Genomic DNA, 22,821 nt, shown 5'->3' with positions numbered 1-22,821 from the left:
ACATGCTTCCAACAAATATATATATTGTATATGTGTAGTTCATTGTTTTAATACTGTATAAATCATAGAAAGACCAGGTTGGTTGAAAGGGTTTAAACGTAAATATACCCTTGGATGACGGACCAACTGTGAAAAATGTATGCAATTCGAATTACCCTTACGCAAATGGCATGCGCACTCTTAACATTAAATTATGATTGCAATAAACCAATATAATAATGGTAATGATCGTTTGTGTTGTAAATTCAATTGGCACCCTGTTGAGGCAAAGAAATGCATATACATCATTATTCTTGTTGCTTTTCAAATTCCAGTTTTCCTTCATAATGATTCTAATGAAACATGTTATTTTACCATCTGAAACTTGCTTCATTTATGTATCGCTTGTAATCGATTTCTTAAACAATAAGTTTGGTTTACCATCCAATAGATCAGGTAAGTTTAGTGTTTCTATATCTTTTTGAAACAAGCATTAGTTGAAATCCACGATGAAACCTCTTCAACAATATCATGCATAACAACTCTGTGATTTAGCGAGTGAAATAAAACTATAGGAGTATAACAAGAACCGTTGTTTATGAGAAACATTTATTGAATAAAACAAATTTTGTATATAAGTAAATCGTCAGTATATGTTTTTATTTACTTACTGCCCTCAAATAATGTTATCTTTATTTGTATTATCATAAAACATGACACAGTAACTTATATGAAGAGTCTATACTAATGTGAACTACCAAGGTTTTTTAATCACTGTTTTCTTACAATTACCAGATGTTAGATATAAATCGTTCTTTCTAAACAACGAATTAACGTTTTTATTGTCGTGTAATGCGATGTAAAGTCGCTTAGCTGCTTGATATAGTTTCGTTTTTTTCTATCGGCAATCTGATAGAAATGGTTTTGAAGTGCGATGTAAAATCGCCTAGCAGCTTTCTAAACTGTTGTACGGTGCATTCGCATCGGTTCTTGTCCCGAGCAGACTCTCGTACAAAACGTGCGTAGCTCTGCAAAATATCAAAAAAGTAATTGGTTGTTAAATGTAGGCTCGAAAATAGTAGCTTTTTAAAGCACTAAACATAGGTGTTAAGTATAATTATACATTTGACATGTATTGAGTACTATTCCACAATGTTCAAAAACGTCTTAGTTTTAAAACCCTCACATTTCATAATAAGACTAACTGGTTTCTGCCTGATCGTTTTGAAATATATCAGACACTGCTTAGAATATAATAACGGCGAGGCTTGTCGAGCCTGATATACTACAAAACGATCAGGCAGTAACCTGATTTTCTGTTTATCATGCCACTCATACCATTCACCCCCTTTTTCGAAACAAAATATATACACCCGGTTACCGCTGCATTCATTTGAGGCGTATGAGCGTATTGGAAAAATAAAGTTGTTTCTCAACACAAAAAGTAGCGCCATTCAGCGGAATTTTTTGACCTTGTTAAGTCTCTTAGTTTGCTTTATTTTATTACACAACACAAGTTTAAGCAGAAAAAAATGTATTACATACAATAAATACATACAGCATACAAAAAGGACACTTTATTAGCGTGTTTAATATGTCAAGGCTAGTCTCTCACGTCTTCGAAGTGTGTTTACACGTGTAATTAATTTGGTGATGTTTTCATTAAAATTCAGAATTTGCAGCGTGTTTTGGTGTGGTGTGTGCAAATGCATGTACTAAGGTTCTGTACATTTAGAACAGACCTTAAAACATGCCATGTGTTGAATTTATTTTAGAAGGAAATTGTTATTGTTCTACTGCAGGCTGTGCGGGGAGAGAAATGTTCATTTTGGAATTGTTGACAGCTGAGGAATGGAGAGGTTGTTCCTGAATATAATATGTGCATGACACAGATGGCGAAGACTCATAAATTGCAGCGGACAGGTTTGAACATCTTGTGAGTGTTTCCAAAGAAACGATATGTTATTATATAAAACTAACTTCTGTGGAAATATTTATTATTATCTGTATTACTATTGTATTGTATTATTAATTCATAACTTGTTTAATTATGTTTACTTCTTTTTTATTGTTTTATTTTATTTGTTTTTGTTTGTGTCTATTTATATTTCGTGCTGAAATGTTTACATGTCTTTTGACCTTTGACACTTTTATAGGAAGGCGTATCTAAAGAAGGAGTCAGTCTGTTACACGACCTCATGAGCATTAACACATTCACTCTTAATATTTGAAAACAAATGTTTTTACTCTATGTTCTGCTTTCTATGCATAAAATGCAATACATATTGGTATTAATGTGTTTGTTTTGATGAATGTAATTTATTTTTACAATAAAATATAACTTATATGTTATACGTTTTAGTTATATGGACTTCCACCAAACATCGACTGATATAAGAACTTCCTGTTGAACATGATAAAAATATATCATGAAACGTTATATCAAGCAAATATCAATGTAATGATATGATACAATGGAATTCATTTAAAGAAACAATAAAAAACGGACGCTTTACATATTGAGGAGAACTTAACAGAAAACTAAAATTGTGTAATAAAATTCTAAGCTAAATTACATACGGATGTGCGTTAGTTCCCTCCACAGCGCCTAGAAATAATGACCACGAACTGCAGGTTTAATACAAGCAGATTTCAAAACAATATCAATAGAAATTGCATTATTCAAGTGTGTTTAATGTTTATTAATGACTGTGTCAACGACTCTAAGTTATATTGTGGACTTCTTTCTGCCCAGTTCAATTATACACGTGTAATAAAAAGAGATTCATGAAGTTCAAAGCAACCGGTATGTTCGTCTATTTGAAGTTGTCTCATAAAAAATTGAAACACTTGAAGGGATATCAAAAACTGCGTGAATGAATAGATAAATAAACAATGGCATATGAACGCAGCTTATTTGATATTAAATAAACATTTTAGACTCATAACATACCATCAGACGATGCCGTATCGCTGTTCTGGGAATCTTGGACAGTATCGTAATAGTTCACATTTTCAACGTTCAAAGCACTTACAGAGTCAAACAGGTTTTCGACAATGTGTGCGTCTTGTGGCAGAGGGTAACTGTCAGCAATAGGTGATAAAGGCGATACATTCGTCATTGGAATGGTTTCGTATATTTCCAATGTTGATTGTCTGTTTTGTAATACATCTTCAAACATTTGATTGTTCGTTCTTTGGAAAATATCAACCGGGTTTTCAGTCGTTGCAGTTTCACATTTGGGAGCATCTGTTATTATTATTATTATTCAAGCATTACACGTTTTGTATTCTAATAATGTGCAATTAAAAAAAAATCAAGTTGCATTCGGATTGCCGTTAATTTTTTACTGTGTTTAAAACAGATTAGTACACCACTTCGACTCTAAGGTTTTGTTGTAAACAATACTGTAATAAATATTTCTTTAAAGAATTGTGTTCTCGTTTTTCAATAATTGGAATTCTGTTAACACTTTCTTTCTTTAAATAATCATTTATCGGGATGCTGCTGCAACTGTGAACACTTAAAGTTGTAAGTATGATTTTAAATTTTATTCATATTAAATGTAATAGATTTTATTAAAACCTGTTTATTCAAACTTGACTTCATCAAAAGCATTGTGCATATTGAGTCCGTTTCCTGGAAAGATTCAGTACTTGGTGTCTGAAGAGAAGATACCGAGAGCGCTCGCTATCGCCAGCGAAACATCTTTTCACACAGGGTAATTACCGATGAGATGCATATATAATATGTCAACCATGTATATTATGTGTTAATAAGATTTAAGATATAAGATACAACCTAATAGATGATGGTATTTCTTATAGACGCAAACCAACAGTAAGGCAGCAATAAGGAGTACAGCAACTGCCGATGACCCGATGATGCTTATGAAATTTCGATAAATCATATCTGAAATAATGCGAATTATTGTGCCGTGACGAGACATATGCATACATATAGTACTTTATATACGTGCAACAAGCAAAAAGAAACAAATAACAATAAACACAAGATACATTGTGTGTCAATTATCACATTTTCTTTGCTATTGTTAAACGTCGATTTCATCCATAATGCAAGTAACGATAACAATTAAGGCGTTGTCATACTAATATAAACGATTCTACAATGCACTCAGAACATAAACTGTAAACATCAAAATACTAATATATTCTTCCATTACATTTTATCCTTGAATCATACCGTTATGTGCAGTTGTGAACTCTGTTGTGTCTCCTTTTTTCTGCGGCTGGTATTTTGATACAGTTGTGTTGTTTGTAAAGTACTCAAAATGTAATGTGGTTGTTGTCTTTGTCATACCTTTAAGAATATACATGTTGTTTTCCCAAGTTATTCAGTATTGCCTCATGTAGTAGTAAATAAATAATTGTATTGCGAAAAAAAAGAAAAATTCACTATAGTTTTAAAATTTGCATAAAGATGATAATAATTTAATCTACCATTATTATTACCTAAAGATGTCGATGCTACCGGCATTTGTTCCAATCCATCGACAGAGGTATTTCGACCTTTTGACGCTATAGTTGTCGCTGATGATTTCGTTACTTTACTGCTTCCTTAAAACGGCCATTAGTTTGAATATATTATACTGTTTTATTGGTCTTCTCTTTTCGTTCAAGTCTTGTTTATTAAAGTAGAGCTTTAACATTTTCTGAAGCATAGTATTCAATGTTATAAGGTTGTGGACGAAACGCCGTGACTTTTCTTCTTAACCCACAATTATAATGCACTTATTATAATACTACATAATGTTGATACTATACTTATGGAATGTAATGACGAATTTGTTTAGAAACAATCGACAACTTCATATACATGCTACCTTATGTTACCTTGGATATAAGTATTATGAACTTCTAGTATTTTCTTTTCTCCTGGAATGTTTTGCAGCGATGTGGTTTGATCAAAATTGTAAGTAAAGGTGGTTACAGCCCTGGCTTCAGAGACGATGTGTATTGTTTTCCTGGTCGTCTTTGCTCTACGTCCCCAGAAAAATTTTCTACTCCAAAAACCTTCAAATAATAACGTTAAAACCATTATAAATACGACAAAAAATACAACAAACTACATACAAAACATACAGGGTACATATTACATTATAATCGAGCCATTATGGGCTTTAGTCTCCATGTTAATCAGCATTTTTTACTCGAAAGCATGTTTTACACTTTAGACTGGACAGTTGTTATCCTTTAATCTTTTGGAGATTTAAATAGAGTAAGCCTAGGTGTTCCATACTAATTCACTGAATTATTATTAAGTAAGAAAAAATAGAAAAACATTGCTCTGAAACGGGTTTAATTTCACTAGAAAAAAAAAAAGGTGCAAAACAGTCAATTTTGATTTGTGTCGTTTCCTGTCTTACTTTGTACATGTTTTATAATTTCGTATTGCTGAAATCAAATCAGCTTTGCATGTCATTTAATGAAAGGATGTAACCTTTCACACACTCTCATCCCAATCGGCTCAAAGTCATACAAGTGCACAAAAGCACATATCATAACACAAACGCACGCGCTTGTATTTTCATTGGACAAGTAATTATGTACGAATTTCTAAATCAGTTTGACAATGATGTATATTTATCCGATCACACATAAAATATATAAGAATAAAGTTTGAAGCATTTATCGCCACTCATAAAAGCATTTTCCAGTGACGTATTAACATGAAGTATTGATGTGTGAAGAATTATTCATGTCGTTTGAGTTAATAGGAGTGTTGCTATAGTTTTTGTTAAGACAAATATTGCGCATATTTCTTGGGCATTTTCAGTGTGAGTAGTTTATGTTTTACAATAGCCCTTTACTTTGTTTATTTTACAATCGATTAAATGAATTATCACAGTTAATGCAATTGATCAACGAATACATGCTGGAAACACGCGTATTGAGTACATTAAACGACTCGAAAGGTAAGTAATAGTTTGACCTTTCAATATTATTTGGATTGAACAAGAGTGATTGACATTGATTGAGTCGTATAATTATTGTGCATAATACGTTAACTATTTATGAAATGTATTTACAACATACGTTATGATGTGGCTTCTTCACTGTTTTCGACCAAATACACCCTAGGCGAGCTTTCGGTTGGAGACCATAGTTCTACATGATCGCATGCATTGGTGTTTCCGGTTTCACAACATGTGTACTGTCCTTCATTATAAAAAGGCGCCCACATCATACTTTTAAAGGCATCTGTAATCGGGCTGTTTACACCCTGGATTATTGTTTCTTCCTGAGATGCATAATGATGATCTGGGATTTGTACAATACGACAGTACTATTACTCAAAATTTGAAATTAATGTAATATTTGAATAAACTTCATTTTATCCTGCCTCCAAAAGTTGATGATATGGGGCTCATTATACAATTTAGTTATTAAGTTGCAATTAAATCGAATTTAAATTTACTCTTTTTGTTTAAAATTTTAATAAAAATGATACGATAATACTTGATTTTGCACGTCGTATTTGTTAGTGTAAGGTTTGAAGATTCAATAAACCGGTTCAAATTTACCGATATTTTGCATTGAAAGCCCAAATGCCGTTACCCAAGCTTTGATAATGGTATATGACAAATGGAATGTTTCTGAGATTTTATGTTTCCTATAATTTTATTCCAGATATTTCACAACCAAATAGCATACGCTCAATTGTAGATCACATTTTGCTACCAGTTGTGTTGTTCTTGATTGTTGATTTCTGAATTATGATTTTAATTATTCGTCTGACAAGCAGTCCGTGGAATAGCTATTTTGGTTTAATGTTTGTGTCAGCACGTAAAAACTCATCGGTGTTTTATAAAGAAGCTCGAATGTAATTTTATACTAAATTATTTTCGTATCACTTACAATTAGACTAAATAAAAATTTCGTTTCAAATTAATTTAAAATGATTTATTATTAATATTAATATCAATAGCATTTTATGTCAAATCTAGCTTACCTTTAATACAACACAATAAGGCAATCAGTTGCAAAATCGGCATTATCTGAAAACAGAATGTTGAGTTGTTTTACTTAATAATCGCACATTTTATGTAAAACGCATAAGCTTCACACATGATTGTTAAATATAATCATCGGTTCATTCCTTATTTATAAGTTTAGATCTGCTCTATAATACGTTCTAATGAATTATCTTGTAGAAACCTAGCGGCCCAGATTATTAATGTTTGGCATGTTACACCAGACAACGGTCTTTTTCAAAGTTTGTTTATATCATGTCGCCTAAATAAAATCTGGAACGGCTGGACATTAAATGTTTTGCTTTTGAAAACGTATACAGCACACTAGAAAAAAACTTTAAATATCTTTCATCAGACAAGTAAAGTGAGTTTGGTATGTAAATTTTTACATCGCATGGTTAAACTCAATAACGTTTCTTCAAATCGTATTAAATATGACAACGTTGCTGAGTGACATGTTTTGTTTAGACCTTGATTGCAAAGTCAAAAAGACCTTTAACGTAAGATAATTTATTTTAACGCCTTATTCAACTGGCATCAACTATTGAATCACATTGATTATTTTACTTAATTAATATAATACTTAAATATGTCAAAAAATGAGGCAGAAAATGTGTGGCGATATACGTTAAATCGTTATGCATGAAATGTGTATATGGTGCCACTTAACGCAGTATATACAACGGTAAAGTTTAGTAGCAATATTTCATTAAAGTGATAGATTTCTTAGTTATCCCCACGCTTTTAAAATTAAAAGCAAGGGGATATTGTGGTTATCTCCGCCGTCTGTCCGTCCGTCCTGGCCACTATCTTCTCCTACGCTATAAGGACTAGAACCTTGAAACTTGCACACCTGCTAGCTATGAGCATATGTGCGACGGTGCACTATTTGGAATTTTGATCTGACCCCTGGGTCAAAAGTTATGGGTAAATGGGTAAAATTTTATGTGTAAAATCTTACTAACAACATGCGACGCACGTGCTAATCAAAATTCCAAATTGCGCACCGTCGCACATATGCTCATAGCTACCATGTGTGTAAGTTTCAAGGTTCTAGTGCTAATAGTGTAGGAGGAGTTAGTGGCCGATGGGGGTTGGGTTGAGGCCGGGTCAGAGATTTTCACTCATTTATTTAGGTTATTTTACATTAACTTCTTCATTTCTCCACCGATTTACTTAAATTGATACTGAACATCTCTATCTATCTATCTCTGTATACTGCCAACCGCTCTTTCGAGTATTATAGGCAGTATTATATATCTCTGATGACAATACGGTCAATCTCAACTATGCATGGCCCCATTACCAACCCTGGGCGCCCCGCCCACATAGACCACGCCCACCCAAAATTTTGTTTTAACATAACTTCGTCATTTATTCACCAATTGACTTCAAATGAATACTGAACATCTCTTATGACAACACGGTCTATCTCGACAATCCATGTCCACATGACCCACCCCAGGGCAATTGATAAAGGTTAAGACAGCTTGTTTCCCGTCCTCTCTCATTTATCGAGAGGTCCACGGATAATACTTCCCCGTACCCCCACATTTATTTTCGTACCAAAATTTTCGTACCCAATTTTTTTTCGTACCCAATTTTTTTTCGTACCCATTTTTTTTTCGTACCAAAATTTTTATCGTACCAAAATTTTTTTTCGTACCCCAATTTCTCCGTACCCTCATTTTTTTTTTCGTTCCCAAAATTTTTCGTAACCAATTTTTTTCGTACGCATTTTTTTTCGTACCCACATTTTTTTCGTACCCACATTTTTTTCCTACCCAAATTTTTTCGTACCAAATTTCTTTTCGTACCCAAAGGTTTTTCGTACCCATTTTTTTTTCGTACCCAATTTTTTTTCGTACCCAAATTTTGTTCTAACCCAAATTAGTTTCGTAGTACCCAATTTTTTTTCCTAACCGATTTTTTTCGAAGCAAATTTTTTTTCATACCCAATTGTTTTTTCGTACCCACATTTTTGGGGCATAATTTTTTTGTACCCAAAATTTTCGTACCCACATTTTTTTTCGTACCCATAATTTTCGTACCCACATTGTGGTGATGTAGATAAACTTAAATTGATGCTTTTATATCCATCCTCTTCAAAAGCATCGTCACACAAGTACTGTCAGTACTTTGATTCTTATTTGTCATTGATTATCCCCACGCTCCGAATTGGAGCGGGGGGATTATGTGGTTATCTCCGCCGTCTGTCCGTCCTGGCCACTATCTCCTCCTACACTATTAGCACTAGAACCTTGAAACTGAAACATATGGTAGCTATGAGCATATGTGCGACAGTGCATTATTTGAAATTTTGATCTGACCCCTAGATCAAAAGTTATGGTGGTCGGGATGGGGCCAGGTCAGAGATTTTGACTATTTTTTTACATTAACTTCTTCTTGTCTACACCGATTTACTTCAAATTGATACTGAACATCTCCGATGACAATACGGTCAATCTCAACTATGCATGGCCCAATTACCAACCCTTGGGCGCCCCGCCCACATCGACCACGCCCAACCAAAATTTTTAACATACCTTCTTCATTTATTCACCAATTGACTTCAAATTAACACTGAACATCTCTTATGACAACACGGTCTATCTCGACCATCCATGTCCACATTACCCACCCCGGGGCCCCGCCCACATAGGCCAGATCCAACCAAAATTGCCTTTTACTATAACTTCTTCATTTCTACACCGATTTACTTCTAATAAATACTGAACTTCTCTTATGACAATACGGTCAATCTCAACTATGCATTGCCCCATTACCAACCCTGGGGCGCCGCGCCCACATAGACCACGCCCACCCAAACTTTTGTTTTAACAAAACTTCGTCATTTATTCACCAATTGGCTACAAATTAATACTGAACATATCTTATGACAACACGGTCTATCTCGACCATCCATGTCTACATTACCTTCCCGGGGCCCCATCAACATAGGCCTTTCCCACCCAAAATTGCCTTTTAATATAACATCAATGCGGCGTGGGGATACGCGTCGGCCTGTTCCGCGCCCTTTCTAGTTCAAATTGCGCTGGAAACGCGCACAATATTTGAAATATCAACTCTTAAAATATCATTTGAATTCACGCATTTTGATCCCATATACAAGTTATACCAAAATATATTTTACGTAAAATATAGAGTACGTTCTAAATGACATTTTACGAATCATTGCTCGAATAGCCTCCATTAAGTTCGTTTAGAAACGCTTCTAAAATAAAGTTAATATTATATTGTCCTTTCAGAAAGTAATTTGGTTAAATGATTAGGCAAATATAAGGCGTATAATTGAAACGCATGTACATACGTATAAACACACACTTGTACTTAAATTTATAATACGTATGTGTACAAAGTATAATATATAATGACCAAACGTATTAACAAAAAAAATATATGATAAACATTATATCACTAAAACCGACTAGACAGTTTGTTTATAGTTTTTCTGAAAAGTCACATGCTAAAAACTTTACTTCAAATTAATTATGGACAAAATAAATGTATTACGTATGTTGGATAAGCTGTCCGAATCCAGTATGCATATGTCTTCCGATTGCAGATATTGAACTGTGTTTTGAACACAAAAAAAAACAGTACTAAAATTAATGGAAATCCTTAGTGTCACTTCTGTGTACTTCGCGTATAAATGCCCAGTGCTTCAGTATCGTAAACACAAACAACCGGAATATTATTCTACACTAACAAAATGACTTAAATTCCTGATTTTCGACGAAGCTGTATATGGTTATTGACTGCAGCATTATATTCGCAATACTCGGATAAAAAATGAGCTGTTAATTACGCAATAAAATATGTGCTAAAAGTGACACTCGTCATATATAAAAAAAATCAGTTATGTCTGATTCTCTGGTAAATACCTCTATTAATAAGTCTGTTTTTATTTCAATTCCTACTTAAAAAATATACACTCGATATATATGTTTTCTTTCAAATTGTTTAATATGCGAATGTATAATTATTTGCAGGAAGTGTGATTGCGCCGACGGTTCATTAACACTCGTATTTAACGTTTGTTCTTACAAGCGGGTAAACCAAAACTGTATGCTAACACGCAAAAAATATACATAGACAGACATGTACTTCCAATAGGACAGAACACGCTGATTTTTTTTCTAAAATTATCTGTCTAAAACAGTTTATAAATGGTTTCAATATCATATTTGCACATTTCATTTTCAGTTTGGTAGTTTGATTAAGAAATAATATTTTTCTATCATGGTTTGTTGTCGAATAACCCACAGTAAGGAGTATAGATGCGTAGGAATTAAATCACGAGTGCGAAGCACGAGTGATTTGATAACACGCATCTATACAACTTACTGTGGGTTATTCGACAACACACCATCATAGAAAAATATTATTTCGATTCTAACACGATTCTGATTGATTTGGTCCAAGCTTTAGGACTTGAACTATATTTTTCAATACTCCGCCCATCTTAGTACAAAGTTCACTATTATGTGACGTCATTGAATTGAACAAACATATGACGTCGTTTTCATTTATAAATATTTTGCAAATGACGTCACTTTCATTGAAAACATCAATCGTAGAAACTTAATGACGCCACGTTTATTGATGCTACTGAAAAGCTGACATGCTATAAATGTTTTCCTAATTATGTTTCCTAACAAATAACATTCTTTGTAGGCGTGGTTATGCCACTTATCACCAAATATACAATTTGTTGTTTCATTGCATTTGTATACATGCTACATTTATTGCATTTCTTTTAGAGCGGGTTTTAGCACGTGCATTTTACTGCATTATTTTCTTTATTTAGATTCTATTCGGAACTATTTTCGAAACATTAAGCTCCGCCCATAAGTTATTGCAGAATAACCCACCCTTGATTTCCTTCTTTGTCTATAGAAAACAAGTCGCGTGCCGTGTTAGAATAGTTATTAATTCATATTCATATAAATGATATGCTTGATCCCACTTCTATACGTTAGGTTTTAGCTTTCTGAATAGTTACGCCAAATCGGTAGCTAACATATATTATAAATATGCAAATATATCGTGTTTTTGTTTTTTTTATTCACACCATACTATCGTAGCCTTGAACAAAAAAACTTTCATTTCATAAGAACCTTATCTGAAGTAATGCATTACATAACTTGCACGTCAGTGAACTTCTTAGTTGAAGAATGTCATTATTGATTAATTGTCAGGATTTTGGTTCGTCAGATTTTTTATTTTGAGTTATATGCTTCCAAAAATATTTTACGAAGCAAATCAATAAGTTAATATATAGAAATTATAAAGTATCACGTCACACAAATAACACCATATTCATCATCAGCAGCATAATAAAACTTATGCTCGGCATAAGCATACTACTACTACTACTACTACTACTACTACTACTACTACTACTACTACTACTACTACTACTACTACTACTACTACTACTACTACTACTACCACTACTACTTCTACTACTTCTACTACTACTACTACTACTACTACTACTACTACTACTACTACTACTACTACTACTACTACTACTACTATTACTACTACTACTACTACTACTACTACTACTACTACTACTACTACTTCTACTACTACTACTACTACTACTACTACTACTACTACTACTACTACTACTACTACTACTACTACTACTACTACTACTAGTAGTAGTAGTAGTAGTAGTAGTAGTAGTAGTAGTGCAGATGTAATCGCCCATGGTCATATACATTTAATACTACTTGATAATCACTTTCTTCGATGTGTTTGCTTACAAAGTATTATTTAATCGAAGCAACTTCTTTTCAACTGTGCTCAGTGGTACGCATACACACCGTAGAGAAAATTTTTTGCAAAAAAAACACAATGCGATTAAATAAACATATAATAGAATACTTTATAATAAAGATAAGAATTCAACCGATGCGACTATTCGCATTTCAATTTATGTAATGTAGAATGTAATCGGATAGCTTGATGGTTAAATATACATCAGCTAATATGAAGTAAAACCATTGTTATGACAGTAATCATTACATGATATGTGAATACACCAGGAAATCTGATATACTCATACATATCAACTTTATAAAAAAAATATCAATTTGTTTAAGCGCTATTGAACTGCTTGATCTTTGTTGAAAAACAAATATCGAATTTTAACATTTGTATGTATCGTTCATGTGTGAAGCGTTGTGTTTCGTTTTAATCAAATGAATAAAATGTTCTTAATATCACTAGTTTCTGTCTTAGCTCATCAAAACGGGCATTTTTAAGTACTAGTTTCTATTATTACTGTACACTGTATTTAATGATACAAACCAGTCATGGTTTCGTGTTAGATATTATATTCACAATTTACTTTCAAGTTAAAGCGTTATTCATCACCACGCGCTCATTTTCCGCTTGATTGTTTCGCCGCACCTATTTTGACTAATGTAAAGCCTACGCCATAAGCATAACCGATCAATTGCAAACCACGTATATTGTTAATTGAATAATGATAACGGCATCAAAGCTGGTGTATTAAATGTCGACAACAGTTTCGCTTTACAAGTATCGTGCGTAATCTAGAAAGCTTGACTATACTTGAGACAGTCATTATAGACTTTAGAAGAAGTGCATTACTGTCCCTATGTGGTGATTTATCTCATTTAATCTACGTGGCGCAGCATGAAATTATAGTAACAGTTCATCCCATTGATTCTCATCATAAATAATCATAATCAGCATCAGCAGCAGCAGCAGCACCATCATCCCGATTACCTGCACCGCACAGCAATCATTTCCTCACCGAGATCAAATTGTTACGATTACAACTATACATGCCTAGGGCTAAAACAATGTTTCATGTAGAGTCACAATGATCGTTTAGATGTTTTTCTGAGTTATTGGTATTTCTTTGTATTTGATCTACATATTGCTAATTACATTATGACCTTAGTTATACGTGGTGTAAACAATTGTTGTCAAATCTGTATAATACAATTATTCAGAAATACATTATTATGTTAACACATTTGTTAGTGCTAATTAATCCGCTGTGCGTCGACCACCCTACATATGCTCCGCCACTCGTAAACAAGTGCGTGCATTTAAAGAACGTTTGAACGTTATCAACTAAGGGAGACAAATACAACTGTTTTATCTTGTGTTTGCAAGTGTAAAGTGAATTATCCGACTGATATAAGTATTTTATCTTTACAGTATTCCTAGGTTTTACATACCCACACGGTAAACACATATTCGCAAGTTTACTTTGTCCACGGAAAACATATCTCCATCGTAACGAGCACTGTTGCGGGTTTGAAAGAGGGAACGAATAGATGTATATATTTAGCGTTATTATTCAAGGGTTTGCGCTGAGAAATCGGAAACACACAGAAGGCGTCTAGTCTGGAAGGCAATATTAAGACAATGCAGTGAAAATGCTCGTCCAAGATCCCAAGAAGCCTTTATTATTTGAGCGTCCTTGTTTATTGTCAAATACGTGGATCAAGCCACACGCGTATTTGAGATACATGTTCAACGACTTAGAGTGTGCTAACGCATTAGATGCAAAGCATCACAGGCGATAGGCGATTCCGTTTGCGACAACTGGTTTATCGTCATTAATGTTGCATATTGGTTGTATGTTGGTTGCGCAAATATGGTGTATGTTGGTTGCGAATAAAATGTACGTATATTGCGTTAGCCACAGTCGCCTTCACCTAGCATTCACCCGTATAAACGTTCAAAAGGTCGTTGCACACTTCTATGTCGATAAGGCATGATGAGGCGGCGCACATGCACAAGTTATTGGCGTACGCCGTAAAAGGCAGAACACTATTGCACGGAATCGAGCACTGCTTTTGCATACACATTGTCCAAAGGCATGCACATTTATCCTAGAAAACACGTCCATATCGGTTCGATGTTGGCTGTATGCATAATACGGACGGAAGCGAATGGAAACATGTCCAGAATTAATATTGCAGATCAAAGCATATGATAATAAGATACTATGGCTTTTATTTTTTTATTAATGTGCATATGATGGATATTAAGATTACACAATTGTTCGTATAATATGTACATCAGATAACAAATAGTAATTGTACACCAAGTATGAAAACAAGAAATTCATATTTATATTTTAAAGACAGAACAGTTCCCACCGCAAGCATCGGCAAACAGGAGGCGTGTCTTCAGAAACGGAAAAGATGAATAGCAGGCTAGGGAACGAAATGGGTGTTTTACGTCACTGCATACATTGACGACAGATCAATTAAGGATGCGTAGCGCAACGGGAGGATCCAGATTTTGTTTAATATAGCAGTACGATTTTTTTAGAATTATGGAATTGTAAATCAAGCAAAAGCCAATTTTCGTGATATGATTATGAACACTTTTAAATGAAATATAGACATAGGCAAGCGAAAATGATAATGGCGGTATAGTTATATTTACGCGGAATAGTATAATTTATGGTTGTAAAAAATACCCACGACGCAATACTATGGCTAAAAATATATTATCTTTTTTTTTCAATACTGATGATATATTTATTACAGCGGTATATGTGTGGTGTTATGATTCGCCGATTGTCAACCTTAACAGAAACGGACTTGTTTGAAAGTCTCGTTAACGATTTAAAAAAATATAAGCGCTCTGCACAATTATTTTATATGGTGATTTTAACGATAGAATAGCGTGTCAACATAATGACATTCTTAGTGATTCATATATACATGATATTGACCATAACTACTATTTAGTAGCTGATAAAACAATGGACAAAGAAAGTAACTCTCAGGGAAATTATTCAATTGATTTGTGTTCGGGAGATTGGGTTCATAATATAACATTTACCAATTTAAATGTTTTAATATTCATTGCATAAGTGTCATCGATTATTGGGAACATTCATTTTATACCTTCGACACCGTCGATAACTTTACTTGAACAGATTTTAACAATTTCAGTGATCATGCACCGCTTTCTTTTAAAGCAAAATGTATCACGCGAGTCTAAGTAAACGAACTGTATATATGCGAGCAAATGAAGTCAGGAGATGATGGAAACAGCATTTCCGATATTGTTTAATGAACAAGAGAATTTATTTTAACAATTTAATTCATAGTCATGTAGAACAAAATGACGCCAGTAGTGACGGCATTGTTAAAACTTTAATACTCAATATTGTAAGCATGTGGCTTTATAGAAACGCATTAAAAATAGTCACAATTTGAACGACACACTATATTGGATAGCGATAAATGAATATAGAGAAGAAAAGCGATCGTATAAAGATAAATTGCATATACAAAATGTATATGATAATTAGCTTAGCGATACGGATAGAGTAAAACTGTGTCTATTGAAAAAAAAGTTTTTTATAGAATAAAAAAACGTAAGGCAAATATATAAATATATATATATATTGTTAAATGTTTGAAAACCCTCTTACAAACAGGATTTGCATTAACAAACGCGTTAATAACTTACTAAGGGTGAATCATACAGCCAATAATTCAACGAAATGAGGTATTCAACAAAATGTTGTGTTTATGTTCATGAACATTTAAACTGAAGTCGATAGCTATTTCAACGTCGATTAAATTTCGATACAATCGTTGATTTATTTGTTTTGAATACCTAGATAATATTTAAAAAAGATCCAAGCAACAGGCTCATTTTATATGTTCTTGAAAACAGCAAAGCAAAACGTATACCTGAAGGTATAGTGATAAAATAGGGTCAATACAAATATATGTATGTTTGATGTTCAAATATGGTATCCTATATCTGTAAAACCACGAAATCGAGCGTTTTGTATATATATTGGATGTTTGAAATGTAAACGTCTTGCTGTATGTGCATTGTTCTAATACAATATATAAGAACGTTATCTTATTGATAAGTACAATTTCAAATGGGTGTGTTTCGTTTGTTTTAACTATACAAGTTTAAGTGACAACGAAGTTGCGTACATGTCGATTGTTGATAGTTATGATAAGTACACGTTTGTCATGACATTTGTCCGCAGATTCACTCGATTCGAACTTACAAAAAAAAATCACATTCTTTTATTTATCGAAAGTAAGTCGTATTGCTTTATTTAACATAGACATTTAACATTATATCGATTAAGTTAATCAATTCTATTTTATCATGCTCTACTAAGCGCATAATCTATAGCATAGGTTTATGGTTGTTCCTGGTCCACCGATGTGTACATGTCTCCGTGTGCGTCCTTATCTGAATCCTGCGTTAACATCAAACTAACGTAAGCTATTTTGATGAAACTTGGTATGTGCCTAGAGGATCTTATGGGCAATTTGCATTTAATTTCAGTTTTGTCGTCAGAAAAAAAAAATGTGTTTGAAATGGCTTCAGAAATGATTGCAAACAAGCATCGGCATGCTGCGATTATTCAAGTTCGACACTAGCTAGGTTGATGAAACGATGTATGTGGTAAGAGAGTCGGTTAGGGAAAATGAATTATATTTCTTTTTTTCTGACAAAAAAGGTGCTGCTATGGTTACTGTAAAAAGTTAATATAAATAATCGAAAACGTATTTCTTGATCCGACGATAACATAAAAAGTATTTCAGCAAGGTTTAACCCATAACCCATAAGTGGCTAGAAAGACGTATCGTGTGAAAAATATCATCATATGTTTCCAATCTGTTTTATATTGTAGAATAATATTGAATACGCTGTTAAACCAAAAAACAAACAACGCAAAGTAACATATATTTATTGAGTTCATGTTATTCCCATACGTATCATCTAAATATATCACTGTTGAGATATATTTCTATATATACATATTTTAACTGGTTTTAAAAACAAAAATAAGTTGAAAATCTGTTTTTAAATCAAAATATGGACTTGATCAAGTGTACACACACAGATACCAAAACAAACAACACTCAGCCTTTGTTAAACAATACTCGTCATCTGTGACATTCATTGTAATCGCTTTAATCCTTAACAAATGACAAGGTCATTTTTTTTAGAGGCGCATTGTATCGATGTGGCTTTTTGGCGAAAGATAAAGTTTAAATGTTTCATCAAACAATTACTATGTAGATATTGATTCATGCAAGTATTAAAAGACAGCCATGAAGAACAATGGAACAATAATCGTCGTAAACAGGAGCAAATGGGTCATATACGGATCGCAGCTTAAGTTGTGGCGAATATGCACTTTTGATGCTGGTCGATTAACCATTGGACACAGATCATGTTTTTTTTTAATTCATAAACGCGTGTATATGTAGTTTTAATATACTTGTATAAGATTTTTACGAACAAATCGACAAATCCACGTATTAGTCAAATAATCAGAGGCGTATAGTTTTTGTCTCAATCATTTTTTATTGACCTAGAGAGTATCCATCTATATTTATTAAGACGTTTTCATTTATATTATTTTTTTATGTTAGTTCGCAACGTTTCCTCCATTGAAACCAAGTACTGTATCTAGTCTTAGGAAACGGACTCGAGAGCGTTTCAAATAAGCCTTAGACTTTCTATGCAATCGAGCTAAAATAAGTAAGTTTAAAATAAACACGCGTTCTTGATCGTTAAGCCTGCTTTGATCTTTTCAATAATGCTGAGTTGTCCATGAAGTGTTGCTCATCACAGTGACACAGACGCTTGTTTGAAATGTGCATGCTAATTTGAACAAAAGCTGCTAGCGTTGGCGGTGTATTGTGATTGTCCATTAGGTCCCTTTCCAGCAAGACTCTCGTAGAAGCCCGTTTTATTTCTGAAAAAAAGAGGTTGTATTTAGCTCATTTTTTCAATCTCTCGGTTCAATGACATCCATTCTGTTTGAAAGGGGATGCCATGCTTTAGAAACACGCGTGCTATTGTTAAAAGCGCAACTCCACGGTACACAGGTTATTATATTTTCATGAATTATACTTCAGAAAAATATCTATGAAATGATTGTCTGTGTGTTTTTTGCTCATTAACTCGAATAAGATATGTATGTTTAGCGGGCGCAGTAAAAATAAGAAGTATCTGTTAATCTATATAATTTAAATGGACGTGAATTACCAATATATACGCAAGCGTAATTTTGCGAAAAATTGCGTTAGAGTGTAAATAGTTTTTCTTAATTATTTAACCATTTATAATTGTTACCAGATAAATATCTCCAGTAAAAGAAAGAATATGGAAATTATGCATTATTTAAAAATCACATAAATATATTTTGGTAGAAACATTTCCATGTAAACATAACAATATTGGATTATGCAGTTTATTTAGTGATGTGTGTATTAATCGTGTAGATATCCGGTACTTCAAATAAATAGACCTAACCGCTTGAATCTAATTCTATAAGTGCATACGGATTCGCGTAACAAACCACTCCGGCGCCTGTTAATAGAAAAACAAAGAAGACAGACACGCATAATATATGAAATTTAAGAAATCTGGAATAAAGGAGTAAAATGTATACTATGAACATTGGTATGGAAGCTAAAAACAGATAGTGGATGGGGATTTCAAAAAACATACACCAATGTCAACTTCGCGTTTATTAGGAGCACTATAGCAGAGTCATTCTCATGGTGTATACTCATTTTCTGAACACATGTAAAGTTAACATTATTACGTTATCTTTGGTTATTTGCAAAACATATTCCATCTGGTTCAGATGATGTAAATTGCAACTGCAACTATCAATACCGCTAGATGATGATTCCTCGACATTCTTGGAATCTCGGACGGTGTCATAATAATGGACACTTCCAATGCTTGATTCACTGCCAGAATCCGCACAAATATGTCAAATATTTGCGCCTTGCGGTACAGGGAAACTGTCGGCAATCGGCGAAAAAAACTGTCATGGGGATGCTTCGTAAATGTCAATTGTCTGTTTTCTTCTACGACATCAGACACTTCCGCATTTGTGTTCTCGTTTGTACAAGAGGTAGCATGAACTGGTGCAACGATGGAAACAAACGCATCTGTATGTCAAAATTATGAAAACAATTTAACATGGTAAAGTTAAACACTATACTACAAACTCATGTCTTCCAATGGGTATACACTTTTACATAAACTATTGTGTCTTAACCAAACAGTACATTATTATTAGTAATTCACTTATCGAACAAAATAATTAAGTTTTATGTGTCTACAAGCGAATGTGAGTAATGCAATTTTGTTGATATGAGCATTATATACATACAAATTGTTTAACCTACCTTGCAACTGAAACACTGATAATAAACTATATCAAATATATCCGTTGAAACACTTGTTAATGTATTGCTTAACAAATTTGGATAGAAGATTTTTAGAAAAATGATTAGATCTGAATATATGCAAATCTCATTCAATCTGAAACATAAACGTTCAAATACCTGACAAATGACTGTATTTCCTGTAGAGGTATATCAACAGCGATGCTGCAATAATGACCACAGACACTGCTGAGGCAATTCGTATTATTATGAACTTTTTATAGAAGGTATCTGAAAGTATTGAAACGCAACTTATGGTATCAAGTAGTTGAGTTTAGCTTGAAAACATTATTGTATAACGAAATGGGTAGTTTTTTTTACATATTATAATAATAATATGTCACTGTTGAATACGCGCCATGAAACAAATTATGTGTTACATGTTTGATGATAATACAAATACTGTTTAGGTAGAAGAAACTTTAAATGATCACCGCTACATCAGCGTACCATTATTGTAAACAAAACATATTACTCACTTTAGAAAGCAGAGCAATTCACAAAATGAAACCTAAACTACAAACGAATAATGGCAAACTAAGTCTTACCATATCCTCCAGGTAAAGAAGTAGCTGTTATATCAACATGTTCAACGCTTTTGTTAAACCCTGCGTGTGTTTTGTCCGAAATGTAATCTGGCAATGTTGTTGTCTCAATATTATCTGCATAATTGTCTATATGTGTTTTGTTCTGAGAAAACTGGGCTTAATGCATGTGCCTAAAGTGTCGTCCCAGATTAGCCTGTGCAGTCCGCACAGGCTAATCACGGACGACACTTTCCGCTTGCATGTTATTTTTAGTTTCAAGGAAGTCCCTCCTTACCGAAAATTTTAGGCGAAAAGTGTCGTCCCAGATTAGCCTGTGTGGACTGCACAGGCTAATCTGGGACGACACGTTACGCACATGCATTAAGCCCAGTTTTCTCAGAACACGACGCATATAATAAATAAATGAATTACATGTTCTCGCAATCAGATAACGCTCAAAAAGTATCAAGTAATTTTACTATTAAATACTTTATTGGTATACACGTTATGTGGGACCTCCGTGCTTAATTATTTTCAATGTTAATAGTGGAACGCTATTTAAAATTATTCATACCGCTGTATTAAACTGAATCTTAAACTGTTGTGTCCGCTTTTATTTCGTTAATTTTATTTTGTTTTTTGTTCGTGCATTTATACAATATGCACATCGTCACAATATATGAGCAACATAAGCAAATACAGGTTTATATCACTTGTTGAAATGCACGTTTTGTCTATTTTACGCTAACGTTGTTATTGTGTTGCTTCCTGAAATATGCTAAACGTTTACCATAGTCATCAACTACATATTTTACTATGTCATTTATTTTTTCTTTATTTAAATCTGTTACTTAACCCTACACAAAACCTTTATATATTCATAATCGTTTGATTACTTATCACATATTAAAGTTCAAAATAGTTTTTATTGAGCAGTAATATGCATTTTCAACAAAAACCATATCGTGTAAGCCGATTGTCTATCTAGATATTATTTCATGATATTAATGCAAGCTAATTAAATAACGCATGTCCATTATGTTTCCTTAATACATCATTTTAACCACAACACTATTGTTCCTTTGTGCATCTGACATTTGCCGTTACCTGCAGTTTTGATTGAAGCAGTGGTCTCTTTGTTCATAGTGTCTTTCTTCAACGTCAGGCCTGTAGAATAATGAACGGGCATCTTTTTCTGGCCGGATGAATCTCAAACATAAATACATGGTATAAATATATAGGAATTTCATTTTTACCTTACACATAGGAATAAGAGTTCTTCAGTTATCATCCGGAAACCATTTTAATATTTCTGGTCATCATGACCTTGACCTTTGACCTAGTGACCTGAAAATTAATAGGGGTCATCTGCGAGTCATGATCAACCTACCTATCAAGTTTCATGATCCTTGGCCTAAGTGTTCTTGAGTTATCATCCGGAAACCATTTTACTATTTCGGGTCACTGTGACCTTGACCTTTGACCTAGTGACCTCAAAATCAATAGGGGTCATCTGCGAGTCATGATCAATCTACCTATCAAGTTTCATGATCCTAGGCCTAAGCGTTCTTGAGTTATCATCCGGAAACCATTTTACTATTTCGGGTCACTGTGACCTTGACCTTTGACCTAGTGACCTGAAAATCAATAGGGGTCATCTGCGAGTCATGATCAATCTACCTATCATTTTTCATGATCCTAGGCCTAAGCGTTCTTGAGTTATCATCCGGAAACCATTTTACTATTTCGGGTCACCGTGACCTTGACCTTTGACCTAGTGACCTCAAAATCAATAGGGGTCATCTGCGAGTCATGATCAATGTACCTATGACGTTTCATGATCCTAGGCCCAAGCGTTCTTGAGTTATCGTCTGACAACCACCTGGTGGACGGACCGACAGACCGACCGACCGACATGAGCAAAGCAATATACCCCCTCTTCTTCAAAGGGGGGCATAAAAATTGGGGGGGGGGGGGTAGGGGGAAGTGAGAGGGGGGTATAATGTGGGGTGTGGTAATTTATTAGATGTTTAAAAAAAAATTGGG

The 22,821-nt window shown here is 33.7% G+C and overlaps 2 protein-coding genes across 3 annotated transcripts; both read right to left on the bottom strand.

Moving 5' to 3' along the window:
* Positions 1 to 729: 729 nt before the first annotated feature.
* Positions 730 to 3,231, bottom strand: LOC127862070 (uncharacterized). Its single transcript, XM_052401017.1, has 3 exons — positions 2,933 to 3,231; positions 2,560 to 2,587; positions 730 to 1,007 (listed from the first exon to the last, which is right to left on the bottom strand). Exons 1-3 carry the CDS (start codon positions 3,159 to 3,161, stop codon positions 926 to 928), a joined length of 339 nt encoding a protein of 112 aa, XP_052256977.1. The 5' UTR covers positions 3,162 to 3,231; the 3' UTR covers positions 730 to 925.
* Positions 3,232 to 17,766: 14,535 nt separating this feature from the next.
* LOC127862338 (uncharacterized) lies at positions 17,767 to 22,732 on the bottom strand. 2 transcript variants are annotated; one of them, XM_052401421.1, is made up of 4 exons: positions 21,883 to 22,732; positions 20,369 to 20,479; positions 19,689 to 19,969; positions 17,767 to 18,759 (listed from the first exon to the last, which is right to left on the bottom strand). In XM_052401421.1, the coding sequence occupies exons 1-4, from the start codon at positions 21,962 to 21,964 to the stop codon at positions 18,754 to 18,756; spliced, it is 480 nt and encodes a 159-aa protein (XP_052257381.1). In that variant the 5' UTR covers positions 21,965 to 22,732; the 3' UTR covers positions 17,767 to 18,753. The 2 variants fall into 2 exon arrangements, 1 of the variants encoding a protein (XP_052257381.1); XR_008040551.1 differs by lacking the exons at positions 19,689 to 19,969; positions 20,369 to 20,479.
* Positions 22,733 to 22,821: the final 89 nt, after the last annotated feature.

The sequence above is a fragment of the Dreissena polymorpha genome, chromosome 16, assembly GCF_020536995.1.
Source record: "Dreissena polymorpha isolate Duluth1 chromosome 16, UMN_Dpol_1.0, whole genome shotgun sequence".
Lineage (NCBI taxonomy): Eukaryota > Metazoa > Mollusca > Bivalvia > Myida > Dreissenidae > Dreissena > Dreissena polymorpha.
This window is presented reverse-complemented; position numbering and strand designations above follow the sequence as displayed.

Coding starts and splice junctions, on each gene's coding strand:
- LOC127862338 (XM_052401421.1), bottom strand. CDS start 21,964: ATGCCCGTTCATTATTCTACAGGCCTGACGTTGAAGAAAGACACTATG. Junction 20,480..21,882: donor TGCTTCAATCAAAACTGCAG/GTAACGGCAAAT, acceptor CAATACTTTCAG/ATACCTTCTATAAAAAGTTC. Junction 19,970..20,368: donor GAAATACAGTCATTTGTCAG/GTATTTGAACGT, acceptor TTTGACATACAG/ATGCGTTTGTTTCCATCGTT.
- LOC127862070 (XM_052401017.1), bottom strand. CDS start 3,161: ATGTTTGAAGATGTATTACAAAACAGACAATCAACATTGGAAATATAC. Junction 2,588..2,932: donor CGATACGGCATCGTCTGATG/GTATGTTATGAG, acceptor CATTATTTCTAG/GCGCTGTGGAGGGAACTAAC. Junction 1,008..2,559: donor GAGGGAACTAACGCACATCC/GTATGTAATTTA, acceptor GATATTTTGCAG/AGCTACGCACGTTTTGTACG.